At 39.2% G+C, this 17,476-nt stretch overlaps 1 protein-coding gene across 11 annotated transcripts in view; it reads right to left on the bottom strand.

Moving 5' to 3' along the window:
* TCF4 (transcription factor 4) overlaps window positions 1-13,961 on the bottom strand; it is a 366,728-nt gene extending 352,767 nt beyond the window's left edge. For 7 of the 11 annotated variants that reach the window (XM_082640206.1, XM_082640219.1, XM_082640216.1 and 4 more), the window contains exons 1-3: window positions 12,210-12,301; window positions 11,197-11,288; window positions 9,474-9,546 (exon numbers count right to left, since the gene is read on the bottom strand). In XM_082640206.1, coding sequence (XP_082496332.1) covers window positions 9,474-9,546; window positions 11,197-11,268 — 145 coding nt within the window. In that variant the 5' untranslated portion in view covers window positions 11,269-11,288; window positions 12,210-12,301. Of the gene's footprint in view, window positions 1-9,473; window positions 9,547-10,002; window positions 10,022-11,196; window positions 11,289-12,209; window positions 12,339-13,454 lie in introns of those variants that run through there. The other 4 variants (XM_082640215.1, XM_082640221.1, XM_082640207.1 and 1 more) reach the window with 4 other exon arrangements.
* Window positions 13,962-17,476: the final 3,515 nt, after the last annotated feature.

The raw sequence follows: 17,476 nt of genomic DNA on the forward strand, positions 1-17,476 counted from the left end.
AACATATTCACAATGAAAAAAAACACCACTATGTACATTCATCCCTTTCACTTTTCTGAAGCTTTCAACATTCTTTAAACAACCAAGCCTTCATCAACAATAATGAATTTTTTAAGTAAAATTAATTGCTTAAAGTAATTATGGAGTATTTCTCACTTTATCCAACTCTACCAAAATTACTAGGGATTAAAGTGGGACACTACAAAACGTACACCCATGTAAAAAAGAAATAGTTCCACATGGGCTGGAAAGATAAATTGAAGAATAATAAGAGGTCAACAAAATCAGGGGGAAATTAGATGTCAAAAGAAAATCAACCTTGCAGCTAAAAGAAACTAAATGAAGAATCACAGTGCCAACAAAAGAACAGAAAAGCATTCCATAGTTTGGGATTCCAGTTAGACAATGAAGTTCTAGAAGGCACCCAACAAATAATGATTATTTGAACAAGGATTGAAATTGACATTGTTCGGTCTTCCTTTTCAAAATTGCAAAACTGGGTTATGTATGAAATTGTAGATTAAATCTTGAAACATGATTACCACCTGATGACCAAAATGTTTTCTCTCTGAGTTTAAAGGTGAAGGGTTGCAAAATATTCCCAATATGAATCCTTTATGTTCGAAAGTGAAGAAAAAGTTTGGGGAAGACACAGGTTCGAAACTGACATTTTTTTAAAAAAATGGGTAAAAGGGTCTAGAATATTCCCTTTGTCATAAAAATCTTGTTTCTATTCTGTAGCAAACATTCATTAATAAATTCTTCCTACGCCAATTCCAACTAGAACTTGAATTGTTGGCTTCAACTGGAAACTGGAATCACTGAAACAGTAGGAGGTCACAGAGGGAAAGACATGGTAGTGTGAACTAACCAATACTCAAGGAGAGGGTGGTATTTACGTATTTTTCCTATGTGTGATGTCAGTATGACACATTTTATTCACTTTGCCAATATGAAACAGCTATTTAACAGCAAACATGGCAAAAGAATCTAGATTGCCAGAATTCAGCTAAATAAATCATTTTCTCCAAATTAGCTTAAAATTTCCACTGCTGAATGATACAATAGGAAGAGTTTGGAACTGGGAACACCTAAATCTTGATTTCCACCCTGCCACTACCATTAAAAACATATATTTTGGGAAGGAACTGGATTATCTCAAAGGGAAATCCCAAAACCAGAAAAGGAAAAAAAAAAAAAAAAAAAAAGGCACCCAAGACAGGAATGTGTGCCTGGAGGTGATTGGGGTGCCTAGACCATAACTGAGTCCACTGCCGAGCTGAGGAACCTGCTCTCTTTCATCCACCCTTTGCAGTGGCCTTCCTCTGTGCCTGGTTCACAGTGATCTTGATATAAAATGCTCCATCCCAAGGCCCCCATGTCAAAATCCTCCTCCTCTTTCAAGAATCAGAGTCGATTTGCCCATGAAACCTTCATTATTAATCTCCCCCAGCAAGAAATAAGTTTTTCTTTATCTAAACTCCCACAATGTTCATGACACTTGTCTTCTGGACACTGAGTATTAATTAAACATGTACATTTCTATTCTTTCCTGTCAAAATACATGCCCTCTCAGGGCAGGACCTTGCTCCCACAAAGCACTCTGAGTCCTATAATTGCTAATGCAGGGAATGTGTACATAGCATGTACTAAAAATATATATTAGATGAACCATCAATAAGAATTATGATAGGTAGATAAAAAATAACTGGCTAGATAGACACAACCAACATCCCATCTCCACTGGCTACATATTAAAACCCGAGGGGCTAAATTGAAGCTATGCTATGAGTCTCCAGATAATGATATAAATAAATAGACCTTTCTAAACCATTCATTATCAATTTTTACTCATCTTAAGTGGATATAAAAGTAATTACTGACAAGATATGCAAATGTGCGTGTTTTTCATCTTGCTCTTCAGCATTTTACACAAGATGAAAACTGGAGTGTCCAGAGCTATCATTTCAACATCTTCCTTCACAGAAGGTAGGTCTTTCCCTAGTTTAAAAGTCCTCGAAATGCCCTGTAGTTAAGTCTTGGCTTGGGAGATTTTAGATACAAAACTTTCCATTTGGATGCCTTGCAATTCAGCTAAGTACCCCAAAAGGGAATGTTTAAATTAATGGAAGATTAAAGCAAGGAAGAACATTCTAAAAGGTATTCCGTAATGGGGCTTTGTCACCACCTTCTCTGTTTTATTGGGAAAATAGTCTTTTCCCAGAAGGCTGAAAGTTTATATGCCAATCATCAGTCTCGTTTAACTATTCGAACTTAAAAATGTCAGAGAAAAAAAAATTAGTAATGGAAATGCTGACATGCTATGAAGTCAAGAGGCACAAGCAGGTGCTCCTGTAACCCAGGGTCATAATTCAATCAAGCTGTATTTTGACGTCATCTGTTACAGAAAAAAACCAAATGGCTTATGAACAGCACCAGAACCCCCAAGATTAAATTACAGCCCTGATATTTAATCAGGGGTCTTACTTTGTTATTTTTAATAACACAATACATTTTAACAGTTATTCGTCAACTGCCTTAGCCAAATTAGAGCACGTGATGACAAGTGAGCTGGATTACGTTGTCCATCTCTCACGATCTGAACTTTTATTTTTTTTCAGAAATGGAAGATTATACAAGTTTTCCTCCTCTTAAGAAACATACAGTTGGTACCAACGGATTGAGTCCAAACCTTAATTAAAAGCAGCATGGGGTCCCTGAGCAGCAGGTCAGGACATCTGTATTTGTGTCCTATTATAGCCCATAACCAACTGTATGATTTGGGCAAAAGACATTTAACCCTCCCAAACCTTAGCTCTTTAACCAAAAAAATCTGATCGAAGAGGCATTTGTCAGCTAAAAATTTTAGGGGCAATATCAATGTCAGCAAACGAAACAGGTTCTTTAAAAAGTAATGTACAAATACTGCTGAACGTGTGAAGGGTTGTTTGCAAAACAGATCAATACAGGCACATCCAACAATGGATTGCAGTTAATAAACCTCATATAGTAATTACCACCAATGGCAGTTTAGAAAGTCATTCATTAAATGTTAATTGTCACACAAAAGTACAAAAGCAGCCATTTGAACAATCGAGTGGCTGCACCTTTAAATAGAATACTTTCTTACAGCCCTGAAGTTCATCCCTATAAACTGATTCTAAACACACCTGGGTATCTGATATGCTGATTAACTGGGCCTTTATTGTTGAAATGAAAGCAAATATGACAACCTTTTTCAACACTTTTGCTATTCCTTTGAGCCTGATTTAAAATATATATATATATGTAAAATTTATAGAAAGTGTCAACCAATCTTCTCTAAAGATTAAACTGTTATTTCTCTTACATCTCTCATAAGCATTAAGAGACTTATGGTTGAAAAGTACCCACCTAAACCTCATGTGCCTATATCATTGCTGAGTCTAAGTGGGACCACAGATTTAGAAAATGGATAACCCGTGTGTAAGCTTGTAAACTTGGCGGTCAATTTTGAAAACTTTATTCAGAGTAATAAGAAACCGGTAACAAAAATAAATAAAACCTTTAAAAAAATAACTTTGATGTGCTTTACTTTACTTTCTCTAATACTCAGCACCATCTAATTAACTTGGAAGAACACCTGGTCATAAAAAAATAGCTCATAAAAGACAGAAAATAAGGAAGGAAGGGATTTTTTTTCTGTTCCTACCTAGCTTCATTTGGATGCTTTGTGCAAAATCTGACTTACCCAACATATAGGTATAAGTTCTAAAGGTCTGGCCAAGAACGTTTTGGTTCAAGACTTGTAAACTGAAGAACTTTTCAAAACACACCATGTTCCTTATTAGACAACTTCAGATCTGTTATCTTGGCTTATGGGAACAGATCTAAATAGCATCATAATACTAAACGTTGCAGCCTGGGGCCACCAGGACTCAACTCTCTGCCTTGGACGAGGCTGCAAACTTCCAATATAAAATGTAGTTTACCATTAGGAGTAAATGTTTGATCTGTAAAGCTTCCAAAATTACTTTGTTTATCATAGCAGATGAAAGCAAAAAGGAATAATTTTAAGCTCAAAACAAAACTGTTTATATGACAGTCTTTACTGCTCCATGATTCTAAGCATTTAAGACAGATTCGAGCAATTAACAGCATAAACTTTCATTACATAGTTCTATTATATATGTTTATGTGACTTAGCTGTTCATCTGTTATTTAAGTGATTTCCTCATTACAATAGTAGGGTAAAGATAATTTGCTGATGCTGTCAAAAATGTTAAGCATTTCAGGCTCAACAGATCTTGGATCCCTAAGCTTGTTTAATGCATTTTATTTACTTAAGTCAATGTCAAATAGAGTACTGCTTCTTCCTTCTGAATTTAGAAAACGTAACATTTTAAGCACATGTCTGGTAACAGACATATCAAAACTTCAAAACTGCTTATTTTAGTGATGCAGATAGAATTCAGGGTTTTTGTTCTTGAATATTAAGTTTCAAAGATCTAACAAGGAACTGCAAAACTTTTTTTTTACAGTTAAAAGATAGGAAACCTTTTTTTTTAGATATTAACAGAGCAAGCTTGGTTACCTCAACTTTTGGTTTGACTAGGTACATTAAAATAATTGAAAACAAAATATTTTCACTGGTACCCAAGCAGACTGTCAATTTACAATAGAACAAAATATTTTCACTGGTACCCAAGCAGACTGTCAATTTACAATAGAACCAAAACACAACTCTGAAACTACCTACTATATTTTCCTTGTTAAAAAAATAATAAAAATATGAGAGAGATACTAAGTCACATTGAAATCCAACATAAACTAGAAGCCTAGTTTGGATAAGAAAGCAGGAAAAATAATGGACATGGTTTATATCATTATCTTAAACATATTTTTAAAAAATGTTTATCTACTCTAAAGATCGGGAACAGTATTGCACACCAAGCCTCAATAATATATCCTTAAGCCTATAAGATATTGAAAAAATAAGCTATATCTGACTCTGTGTGTGTGTGTGTGTGTGTGTGTGTGTGTGTGTCTGAAAAGACACTGAGCTAGGCAGACCAGGCAGACCTGGGTTTAGAACCTGATTCATTCTGGCTGCCTTGAGAGTAAGTAGTTTACCATCTCTGAATCTCAGTTTCCTCATTTATAAATTGAGCATGGTAATCCTGGCATCTCACTGGGTTCTTGTGAGGATTAAAAAATACAAGGATATGAAGTGCACAGCACACCACTTGGCATAGTAAGAAGCACTTTAATTCTGTCACTGTCATGCCCATCCACCCCTGTTATTCAATCTAACATCTTGCAAATAGTCACAGGCCAGATCAGGCAAAAGAGAATGATCAACAATCCAAAATTCAGCTCCAAACCTTAAAAAGCATTCAAAGGGCACGTGCACACTTAGAAGAATTTGTAGGCACAAAGATCAGCACACAAATCCTGATACCCTATTACGCAATACAAATTTAGAAAAACATAGTAGTGAAACCAATATTACTCCAATAAAAGGATTTGCAGGGCCATACAGAATTAGCAAATCAAAACTTGTTTTTTAGATTAGCAAATAAAGGCATAGTTTAGAACCTCTTAACTTGGGCCTCAGTTTTCTTTGTACAATGAAGGCACTGGGCTGTCCTTCTAAGGGGTTCGATCCCCCAAATTCTATGATTCTAAAAGAATGGGTTTAATGACATTTTGCTTATTTTGTAACCTGTTAAATTATTCTGCATTTTACAAAAGCCATACAACCATTATGAACTGCACTATAATAGTAAGGCTGTTTAACACACACACACACACACACACACACACAATTAAATAAGTGTACTCCACAAATACCTTTAAGGGAGACCATTTGTTTTATCACGCCATAACCATGAACTCCAACTGTATGGATGGAAATTAATTCAGGATGCTGACCATTTGAATTTTCTCTGTGATACAAAACTACCCATTGGATCGATTTATTTTTTCTTACTGAATTTACCAAACTGATGTGTCATGTGGGTATCAGTGAAATAATTTGTGTGAATGTCAAGAAATGTTTTTTCTGTTCCAAAAATGACCATGACAGGGATGTGGTGTGTTTTACTGCTGCTCTTAATTGTTAAAACACCCATCCATTTGGCACCTTTAACAAATGCTGAACACCTAAGTAAAACTAAACAGTTACGGGGGGGAAAGGCTCAACTTTTAAACTAAGGGAGGAAGATGTAGGATCCGTCACAGACTAACTGTAAATACATGTAACAGATGTGACCAGGACTGCTGTTGAGTATGGATAATTTTAGAGCCCCAACTTTAAAACTACTTTGTAAAAGATGCCAAAGCTAGTATGTTTATCTTTTGCTCATAAAAGACTCAGAGATAACCAAAGAAACTGTAGTTTTGTTATATTAGAAAATTAAACCCCTTTTCATCAATAAATTATAGACGCGAGGTGAATTTTTTTTTTCTTCCGGTAACTTTGCCATCCTACTTTTTAATGAGAATAATTTTCCAATCATCCAGGCATGTGGGTGCTTTTAGCTAGTTTTAAGATCAATGATATAATGGATCTGAAATCCCTTTATATAAGTCACCATATAGGTTTCAAATATTTCTTAAAAATAATTCCAGGGCCCACCAATTCTCCCCGTTAAGGTCATCCAAGCTCTGAACTATCATGGCTGAATTGTTTTAGTGCTCTCTGCTGAACACCTGCAAACATCAAACAAAAACTGCTGGTCCTTTCCTGGGTTGACAAAAGCCTTTCATGTGAAAAATGCTCCCTGGGAATGTCAGGCTGTAGCTCAGGTTACATTCCATTCTCCCTAGCAGCCTCACCATTTCTTAAGGTGGTAGGAAAAACCATGTTTGTGAAATGAAAGATTAAAGGCAATATGGCCACACTTTTTTTAATTCTCACATTGCAAATCACGAAGGAGCGTCCTATATGAATGGAATCCACAGCTACTGAGAACTTTAAGCATGAAACACTACCATGCCTCACTTTGAAAAAACAGAGCTGGTTTTTCCAATATGAACAGTTCACTTATACTTTGGATCTTTTTTCTCTGGACCCAAGTTTCAAAGCTACCCATGGAAGTGACATCTGAGCACCCTTGGGACAATGGATATTAACCTGATGTACATTTAGAAAATTATTTCTCAGTCCAAAGTTTCCTAGTTCATCCATCCAGGAGCAAAATGCAGTTTTCCTCATTGTTTTTTTTAATTTGTTATGCTTTAAAAGGGACGTATCTTTGTTACTGAGTGGAAACAAAGCCACTTAACTGTGTCTTGGACAGATGAGAAAAATCAACACTCCAATCTGTACCGTGTATATTATAGTCCCCATCATATTGCATTGGATGAATACCCTGCATTTTCAATCCAGCAGCGAGAACAAAATCAGCACTACACTTTTTACCTTTACAAGTAAACATTTGGGCCTGAAAACTACACCTCTGGTACGACGTCACTTAAAGTTTAACACCTTAAAAATAATCACAGCATATTCATTGGAAATATCACAACACGTCTCACTAAGGATGAAGTCTCTGTCTAGGTTTACGTACACAGATATACTGTCTTAAGAATTGTGTAAGTTTCAGTATATGACCATTTACCAAAATGCATTAATACATATTCATACTTATTCAGCCTACACTCTGTAAACACTTAAACATCATAGCAAGGACTTCATTTAAATGTGAACATAGAAAAGGGACCAGATGCACAGTTATCTTTTTAAATGTAACACAATTTCATGCTTCTAAATCACCTTACTTTATTAAACTATACCTAAGCTGATATACTTAATTATTCCAAATGTGTCAATTTTTACAAAGTACAAAAGAGTATTTTTGCACTGACTCTGAAAGCAGTCTATCTCTGAGCCTTTCTGACATAATCTACTTTCAGATTTCAACTGAATACACATTTTCTTAAGGAAAATCATGAAGAAAGTTACTGTCAGAGATAAAGTTAGCAACTGTTTTGATACTGTCTAACATGAAAAATTAATCTGCCTACAAGAGATACTTGTACTCATCTTTCCTTCAAAGTTGTACAGAGAACACGATACAGAAATTTGGAAGATACAATACAAATACAACAACAAAAAAATTTTAAGTCCCAAATGAAAATTATAACAGGGTCCAGGACAGTAAAACACAAACATATGGTCAGTAGCCCTTTTAATCAAAGTGGACCCCCCAAAATAAGATAAAATATAACTGTAGGAGGCATCTCATATTTCACAAATCAAGTTATAGAGATAAAAAAAAATCCCTTCGACTTATGGGGGCCAGCAAAAGGAGAAGTAACTTATTTGGAAATGAGCAACTTTTAAATGCCATTAATTTTATTTAAAAAAATACCAATTATACAAATCACAAAGATGAACAGATTTCTTTCACTGCTACAACACCAAATGAATATTAAGAGATGTGAAATTATCTTCAATAGCTAACAGACAATTCCACTGGTATCTCACAGCTAAACGATGTCAACATTTACCAGTCTGACTTAAGAACAGGACTCTGTCTAATGTCCTGTTATGTACCACTGCCAGAACTCCTAAAATACTACAGCTGTTTAACAAGCATAAATGGATTTAAGCCTTGAACCTAAAGGACAGCAATGTATGCCTCCTTCTGATATGAAATTCACTAGACAAAAAAAATACATTTTAAATGAATAGCATATTTTCAGTTTTCACTTTTAATAAGAGACCTTCAGAGAGTCCCCTATTAAAACTTCTCCTTAGATACCAGATAATCACTGCACACACAGATTCCTTTGTGAATAGCGCTAACGTCTTTTTAAAGCATCAGCCAAAGACCTTTCATTTATAAAATGTAAAAGTCCTTCCAAATTTGCAACTTTAAATATAGACAAATTCATTGCACAAGTAAATTCTTAAAAAAAAAAAAAAAAAGCTAAAGCACCAAGAAGGATATTTTAAATATAAATGAATTCATATTTAGCTCTCAGATTAGCAAGAGTCCCTCTATTTACAGCTATGGTTTACTACGCAGCATTCATCTGCAAAATTAAGTGCTCATTTCTTTAAAAGGGTTAATTATACATAGTACCCAATAAAATTGATATTATTTACAAGGGATTTGCCCTTTTCATGAAAGTTAGATTTTTCCCTCTATTTTCAAATAAGGAAACATTAATTTATTCCCCCATGTTAACACTGCCTTATCTTCATGTGTTTGATTACAACTGTATCAGAAAACTGCTTTTAAAGTAAGTGATGAATTCTGAGACAGTTTCCTTGATTTTTTTTTTAAAAACCTACTTTTAATTTTGCAAAAGATAATGTTTTTGCCTAAGTTATACTACTAATGGATAATGAAATAACCATATCATTACAGGCTAAAATTTCAATGACTTTTTCAGAACACTTCAACAGAGCCAAAAATATACCATGAGTGAATAAACAGCCAAGAACATTTAACTACACACTAAGAAAAGAATTTACATACTTGAGCCAGTAAAATGTCCACTCGCCAAAGAAGTTGGTCCATTTTTCCCACTGCTCACAGGAGGTGAAAACATCTAAAAGAAACAAAGAAATATTACTGTTGAAAAGAAGACATTTGTGCTTTCAGAGTTCATCAAAGATCTTTCATACTCTCACTCTATAATATACAGTTTACGCTAAGCGCTCATTTTAGTAAAATACATCACCATCCAACTTAAAACTAAAACAGGCACAACATTACCAATCACTCTCCCCCCGCCCCAACCTTTACCACTGTTTTCTTTTTCCTCAGGTTCATTAGATCGCCAGAACTAGGCAGGACTACGTTTTAAACCAACAGAGTCCCCATAATGTGAACAAGATTCAGTTTGGAGGGCAGCAAGCTCTCTAGAAAACACTAGTTTTACAAAGGAGAAGAAAGTTGCTTGTTTTATATTGAAAACCTTGGCCATAAACGTGGCAATGTCCATTTCCATCCCGTATAGGATTTGCCTGTCATATGTGAACCCAAATAAAAATAAAAGTGCCACCTGCACTAAATTCTCATTTCGTCTCTAACATGAGAGCAATTTGAAGCAAGACTCTCTCTCCCTCTCTTTCTCTGTTTCTCTCTCTCTCTCTCTCTCTCTCTCTCTCTCACTCTCTCTCTCTTTCACTCTCTCTCTCTCCAGCATTTATTTCGACCCTAATTGGTTTCCCTCTTCTTCGACGTATCTAGTGGATAATGCGCACCTTCCCTGAGTCAGAGCCTGCAAAAAGCAAAGGAACGAATGGAGAAAGTGCAGCAAGCAGAAAGGGGGCTACAAAGCTGCCTAGGGCTACGTTTCCTGGCAAAACTTCCGAAAGCCATTTCTCCAAAAGGTCTAGAAGAGAAGCAGCAGCAGCAGCAATAGCGGCAGAGGCAGCGGCAGCAGCAACATGAAAGAGCCCCACTTAGAAGGCGGTTTGGATTTTATTTGTGTGTTTTGTGGATTCTTTTTATTTTGCTTTGCAAATGCATCTTACACCAAACTCATCTGGCATTAAAAATGAATTAATTCCCCTGACATGTTAGGGACTTGGTATGGGGAAGGGAAGCAAAGGGATGGAGAAGGACCAAGTTCCGTCGTAAAACTCCACAAGTGTGTAAGTTCTGCTTTGTGCTGATCTCACGACCCCGAGATTTACAAAGACCGTCTAAAGGGTTCTAAAGAATGTATGCTCAGCATATGCACACGAGTTTTCAGAATCCCAGGAAAAGATGTAATTAGGAGGACTACAGGTCCTACTAATCCAAAGCATCATCCGTTTAAAACTTTGAGACAACTGGGGTCTCCTATTTTCTCTCTTCCATTTTCAGAAAAAATAAATAAAATGAGTAGTGCACAAAGTATCAGTACTCTCAGTGTTCAGATAAGGCCAAGTTTAGGGGTGGTTTACAGTTTTAGGGGTGTCTGTTTTTCCCTTCCATTGGAGTGAGACTCCATTATTTGGGGGGTTCGGTGGGCAGGGAATTCAAAAGCAAGTAATTAAGACTGAAAAAAAAAGCCTGAATCGTCCATCACATCCAAAAATTGTAGTTAAAAACTTATCAAAAAGACCTTCATGTTTACCAAGGACTCAGCCAATTAAAAAGTATTCCTGTCCTTTAGATTATTACTGGTTTCTAGCTCAAAGTGTTTGGGTTTTTTGTTTTATTTTGTTTTGTTTCACAGCTGTTGTTAGTTTCCACCGTTCTTTCTTACCGCACTGAAATCCAGTAAATCACTCAGCTCTTTGTCCGTCCCTAAGGCAGCCATTCGCTGTTGGTGATGCATTTTAGCAAAATCACACAAACCTAGAAACATGGAAATAACCGCAATCAGAAAATCCAGTCCCAATCCTTGGAGAAAACACAATCGGATTTTTGGAGACTGGGGGGGTTGTGGGGTAGGGATGTGAGGGCGGATGGGAATAAGGTAGAAAGGAGGGAGGGACAGGAGAGTTGTTTTTTGTTGTTTCTTTTTTTTTTAAGAAGGAATAGGCAGCAATAGCAAAAACAAAAAAACAAAAAAAAATAAAAAAACTGCTATTGATATTGTATTTCCAAAGAGACGATCAAAACTGGTAACATCCACTATAAAACCAAATCCGGGAAGGAAAAAAAAAAAAAAGCCGCTCTTCAGCGCATCATTTTATGCAACAGGAGGTAGAGCGAGAAATGAATGGATCCCAGAGAAAAGAGAAACTACTCACAACGATCCGGTCTCAACTTTCCCCCCACCCCCCCCCACACACTCACACACACGCACACACGCTCACACACACGCTCACACACACACCACTCCCCTCTGCGTTTCAAAGTAGCTATAAAGAAATTAAAGATGAGCGTCTCTGGAGTGAAAACACGTCCAAAGGGGGAGGGGTGACAGGGTCGACGAAAGCGGGGCGGGGGGGAGGGAAGCGGAGTGGAGGGTCGGGTCCCGTAATGGTCCAGCACCCTAATTTGTGAAAGAAAGGGTTGTAAAAATTAAAGTCAGGGCCTTGGCAAAGTCATCGGTCTCTCCAAGTGGCACTGCCGGGGAGGGGGGGCCGAGGGGGGGTAGGGACGAGGGGGAGGGAAGAGGCGCGGGAGAGGAAGGGGTGTCTCCAGGGGGAGCGCCGGGAGCCGGGAGCCCGCGGCACGGGAGGCGCGGAGCCGCGTGCGGGGCCGCCGAGCCCGAGCCCCACGCCGCCCGGCGCACCAGCCCCGCCGAGCCCCGCTGGCGCCGGTACCTACCGCCCGCGCGCGAGAAGGGGCTCTCCGTGCACCGCCGGCGCCGAGGCGGCGTTCATGTCTAACCACCGCCTCTACCTCCTCCGCCTGCGCCCGCGCCCGCTCCTTCCCCGCCGCCGCCGCCGCCGCCGCCGCCGCCACTACAGATCCGCAGACACACAGCCAAGATCCCTGACTCTTAACACCAACTCTCTTCTCCGGGGAGGGGAGGGGACGAGGGAAGGGGGGGAGGGGGAAACACGCAGAGGCGCACGGAATTGCAAGTTCAGCAAAGAAATGGGTGGGGGGCCTCCGGCGGGGAGACGCGGCTCGCTCGGGTCGGGCTGGCTGGGATGCACCCCCCCCGGATAAAAAAAAAATCTCAACACCTCCCCCGCCGCGCAAAAAAGAAAAAAAATACAAACGAAATTTCATCGAGCACCTCATTTTCCCTCAGAACGTCAGTTACAATCTGAAGCCTGAACAGTTCAGTTTTTGCCCGTTTCATCCATCGGAGGCACTTTGAAATTTATTCGAGTTTACATCCCCTCCTTTCTTTCTCTGACTCTCGTTCCCTCTCACTCACACATCCACACACGGCAAAGCAAGTTTATACTAGGCTGCAAATACACGTGATGCAAAAAGACTTTGCCAAGAGGAACAATATTTTTCTTTTCCAGATATAAACCAAGCCACATTTTGCTGGGGAGATTTTCATGTCGGTAGTTCTGCGTTGGGGGCGAAACCTAAATTACATACGTTTTTTTCCCCTCCCTTTTAAGTCACAGAATAGTATAGCTGCAAACTTCAACAACAACAACAACAACAAAAAAGGCAATTTTTGAGGGTGGATGTTGTTTTGTTTTTACACTTGAGTTCCTAGGCACGCTAAGTCCCCGTTCGCCAGCACTTTAAGTTTTTAATTCAACATTTACCATTACAGGCCCTGCATGCTCTTAAAACATACTTTTTCACATCACTTTTTAGGATAAAAATTAAGCTGCATAATTCTATCGTTTTGTAATAGCAAGCGTACTTTATCCAGTATATGCAACATACGCTATTTTAACGTGTGTTAAAATACACATTCTATAAACCCTGTTATTGCTAGATGTGCAAGTACATACACAAAATGCATGCACACACTTTTTCCCATTGGCGATTATTTAATAGGTTGTTTCTTTTGTTTTAATAAAACACTGGGATCGACATTTAAAATATTAAATTCAATTACAAACAGTTTACTCTGACAGCAAATTGTAACGTTACCTTAAATGGCCACAAATATGCTCACAATATTCCAAGGAAAGTGACTTTAAAAAGAGAGACAAAAATCTTCTGCAAGTACTTAGTATCTCACATGTGTATCCCCCAAAAAAGTATTTTAACTGGTACTCAGTTCTGCTCCAGGGATATCCACAGAATACAAGATTATGCACCTGGCTCTGGTTTTTGCATATTCCACCATAAAACTGCAACAAAATTCCCTCCCCCAAAAAAGAAATCATTAAAAAAAAAATCCAACAACTTTTTCTTATTGTTTATAAAAAAAAACATCAACACAGGATAGTTATAATTTTTCCTCAAACAAATCTTGTTGGTGGTTTTTTTTTTTCTTCTCCTCTTATAAAGCCTTAAACTTGTTCCAAGTTTAGAGGTGTCTCATCATCATCCTCCTCCTCCTCCTGATCATCACCATTGACTCCCCCGTGGAGTCACATTGATAATAATAGGTTTCCCTGAAAGATACATTGTAATCCATTCACATCCGGGCACTGCAGACTTATAAAGAGAAGGCGCTGCGGCCGTGGCTGCTCCTCCAGACAATGACTGGGGAGGGGCGGGGCGGGAGCGGGCAACCATAGAGTAGTAAACAGAGTGCCTAGAGAGGCTACCAAGATGGCGGCGCGTGCGGGCCACGCCTCCTCCGGGAAAGGAGGCGGGTGGTGGGGTTCGGGCGGGTGTCGCGCGTGGGCCAGAGCTGTAAGGGCTCTCGAGGCTGGGGTCCTTCGCAGGCCCCGTGTTCCTGCGCGTTGCTTCTTGTTCCCGGCCCTTGCCCTTCTCTGTTCTTTGACTCAAAAGTGTAGTTTCTAAATAAATTAAGGAATTAAACTCCAAAGACTTACGCGGAGGAGTCGGAGTCCGTGAGGGAGGCTCGGGAGAGGGAGGCCTCCCCGACGGAAAGCCGGAGCCTGGTTCTCCCGTAGTGTGGAGCCGGCCCTCTTAGCGAGACTCGGGCGGCGTGGAGAGAGGTCGCTGAGCCGAGGTGTAGCTCATGGGCCTGGAGAGGGATGTGGGTCCTCTCCTAAACCACTCGCATCCATCTTTTTCTTGGCCCCTGGAAAGTGAGAACTGTCTTAAGTCCAGGAAGTCCACACTTGGAGAAGACGTTCGTTTATTCCCATGTAGGCTTAGATCGATTCTGTGCCGTGACCCACTACTGATTCAACATCTCGTTCTGGCCCAGAAAGTTCTACCCTCTCTAGCCAGTTTTCTGGTCTGTGAAATGCAAATAGCAAACGCCCGCTTTATGAATTTCCTAAGAATTAAAGGGATAAAGATAAAGACGGAGCTGCCCCGAAAGAAATCTTCCCTTTCCATCTCTAATTCCTCGCTAAACCAACTGATATGTCTAATCTAGCCCATGGGATTTTAAATAAAGATTACTCCGAAAGAATAGCTTTTAGCCCCCCCACAGGAGAAAAGGAAGTAATAATAACGATAGGTTAACTCTTACATAGTGGGTTTACTATGTGCCAAAGACTGTTCTAAGAATTTCTCAAGTATTGGTTGTTTGAATCCTGAGAGTGGCTCTATGGAGTTCGTGTTACTATTTGACCCAGAGCCCTTCAGTAAGTGGTACAAACCTGCTTCAATTACACTTTATTAAGTGATAGAGCCCACCTTGGAAGACAGGCAGTCTGCAATCAGAGTCCACATCCAACCGCATTCCTATTCCATCTGGCAGCGGGAATATCCTCATCTCCATTTTCTGATGCCATTTTGTGGCAGTGACAGAGTTCAGATCAATTTTCATGATCTTTTGTTTACAGGTAAGTTTTTTCTTTAATAAGTTTATTTATTTTATTTATTTATTTTTGGCAGCGTTGGGTCTTCGTTGCTGCGCGTGGGCTTTCTCTAGTTGTGTTGAGCGGGGGCTACTCTTTGTTGCGGTGCGCGGGCTTCTCATTGTGGTGGCTTCTCTTGTTGTGGAGCACGGGCTCTAGGCGCGAGGGCCTCAGTAGTTGTGGCTCGTGGGCTCTAGAGCAAAGGCTCAGTAGTTGTGGCGCATGGGCTTACTTGCTCCGCGGCATGTGGGATCTTCCTGGACCAGGGCTCAAACCTGTGTCCCCTGCATTGGCAGGCAGATTCTTAACCACTGCAACACCAGGGAAGCCCTATAGGTAAGTTTTTAGAGAACAAGAATTAGGGTATTTGTAGGTTGTTTTCCTGTCTGTTCACACACTGTGCAGATTCCTGTCTTCTATACCCGTTCCATGTCCTCATCTTAAAATAAAATTTTACATTTAGACACCACTTTATGCTGCATTATCACAAGCATTATCTCTGATTCTCAGAATAAGCCTCTACCCTTTCAACTGAAATGATGTAATTAAAAGATCACAACCGTTTGTTTAGGAGAAATATTCTACTGGCTCTACCTCTAATCAGCTCTGTGACCTAAGGCCTCATGTCAGTGTCTTTTACTGTAAAAGGTAGAGACCAGATTTGATAACCCCATAAGATTCCTCCTAGTTTCCAGATTTTAAGACTCCCCCTTCCCCTGAATTTCAAGGGGAATAATTGATCTGTGCAGAAATCAATGATAGGATCAGACCTAGGACCTAAATGCACCTAGTTGCTGGCTAGTGCTTTTTTTTTTTTTTAACTGCACCCTACAGAAAACCATGCAACCGTCCTTCCAACTTTAACTAAGGGACAAATTTGAATTGTTTCTGTTTTTTTTCCTGACCTAGTTCACTTCTACCCCCAGCTTCTAGATGTCTTCGAGCATGTCATGTTAACGTCATCTCTGGAAGATATCTTATTCACCTACTGGGGTATTGAGAGAATTTAATTAAAAATGTGCATGAATGCAAAAAAAAAAAGCAATCAGATAATAAACTATGGCCTCTAAGCGAGAACCATGAAAAAAACAGGTATACTTATGAAGATTGACATCACCTTAAAAAAAAAAGACTCAACAGAATCCTGTGAAACGCAGATAAAAAGGGAAATGTAGTAGTTATGTTTTAGGATGCGTGCTCTATCATCTACAGAATTCTTTCCCTAGGAACCTGTTCATAAATCCTGATAAAGAGGTAGAACTTGATGTGGGTGCCACGTGACTCCTTCCTGACCCAGCCCCAGCTGATTGGACTACAGGAGCTGAAAGAGGAAGAGATTGACAGTGGTCTATAGTGAATGGATCTGACATGTTGGAGTCAGCTGGCCAGAGCTGGTGTCAGGAAGCCAAGCCTTGTGAGAGCCATGGTTATAAGGAAACAAGAACCATGAGTAAGCAGAGGAAACTGCTCTTCAAATAAGAAAGAAAGGTCTTGGAAGTTCGGAGAAAAGCAGACAATTTAGTCCTAGGAAGAAATGTCTAGAGATACTTTCCCAATTATTTGAGGACTACCTTGCCTCCTGTCCGTAAGAAAGCTGATTCCTGCAGTGCTCCCCCTCCCTGAGTGAGCTAACCTGAGTACTTTTCTGATCCTTACACCTAGAGAGTTTAACTAGAGGGAGATGCAAGAGGGAGGGGATATGGGGATATATGTATACATATGGCTGATTCACTTTGTTACACAGCAGAAACTAACACACCATTGCAAAGCAATTATACTCCAGTCAGGATGTAAAAAAAAGAAAAAGAGTTTAGCTAGAAAACAAAAAAAGAGCTTTGGATTTCAGCATTTCTAAACAGTCCTTAACATTAAAAAAAAAAAAAAAAAAAAGTAGTGTCTGCTTTTCAAGGTGTAAACAATTTGTTCCACTCCCACATGGCAGAGATGCTACCCAATTTATTGTACCACACATAGGCAGGACAGTATATACAATTGTCATTCCCTTTTCTAGCATGTTATAACCTTGGGCAAGTTTCACACCCCATCAGACGTAAAAAAGATAACTTGTCCTCAATACATTACATGACTGGTTAGAATCAAATGCAATAGTGGAGATGAAAGTGCCCTGCAAATAACAAATTCCAGTCAAACGTAAGGCATCATTATTGCATAAACTGAGTTGATGCCTAAAGACAACATGTCTTTCATAGGAGTGTGAGAGGC

The sequence above is a fragment of the Mesoplodon mirus genome, assembly GCF_964341445.2.
Source record: "Mesoplodon mirus genome assembly, chromosome: 13".
NCBI classification, from domain to species: Eukaryota; Metazoa; Chordata; class Mammalia; order Artiodactyla; family Ziphiidae; genus Mesoplodon; species Mesoplodon mirus.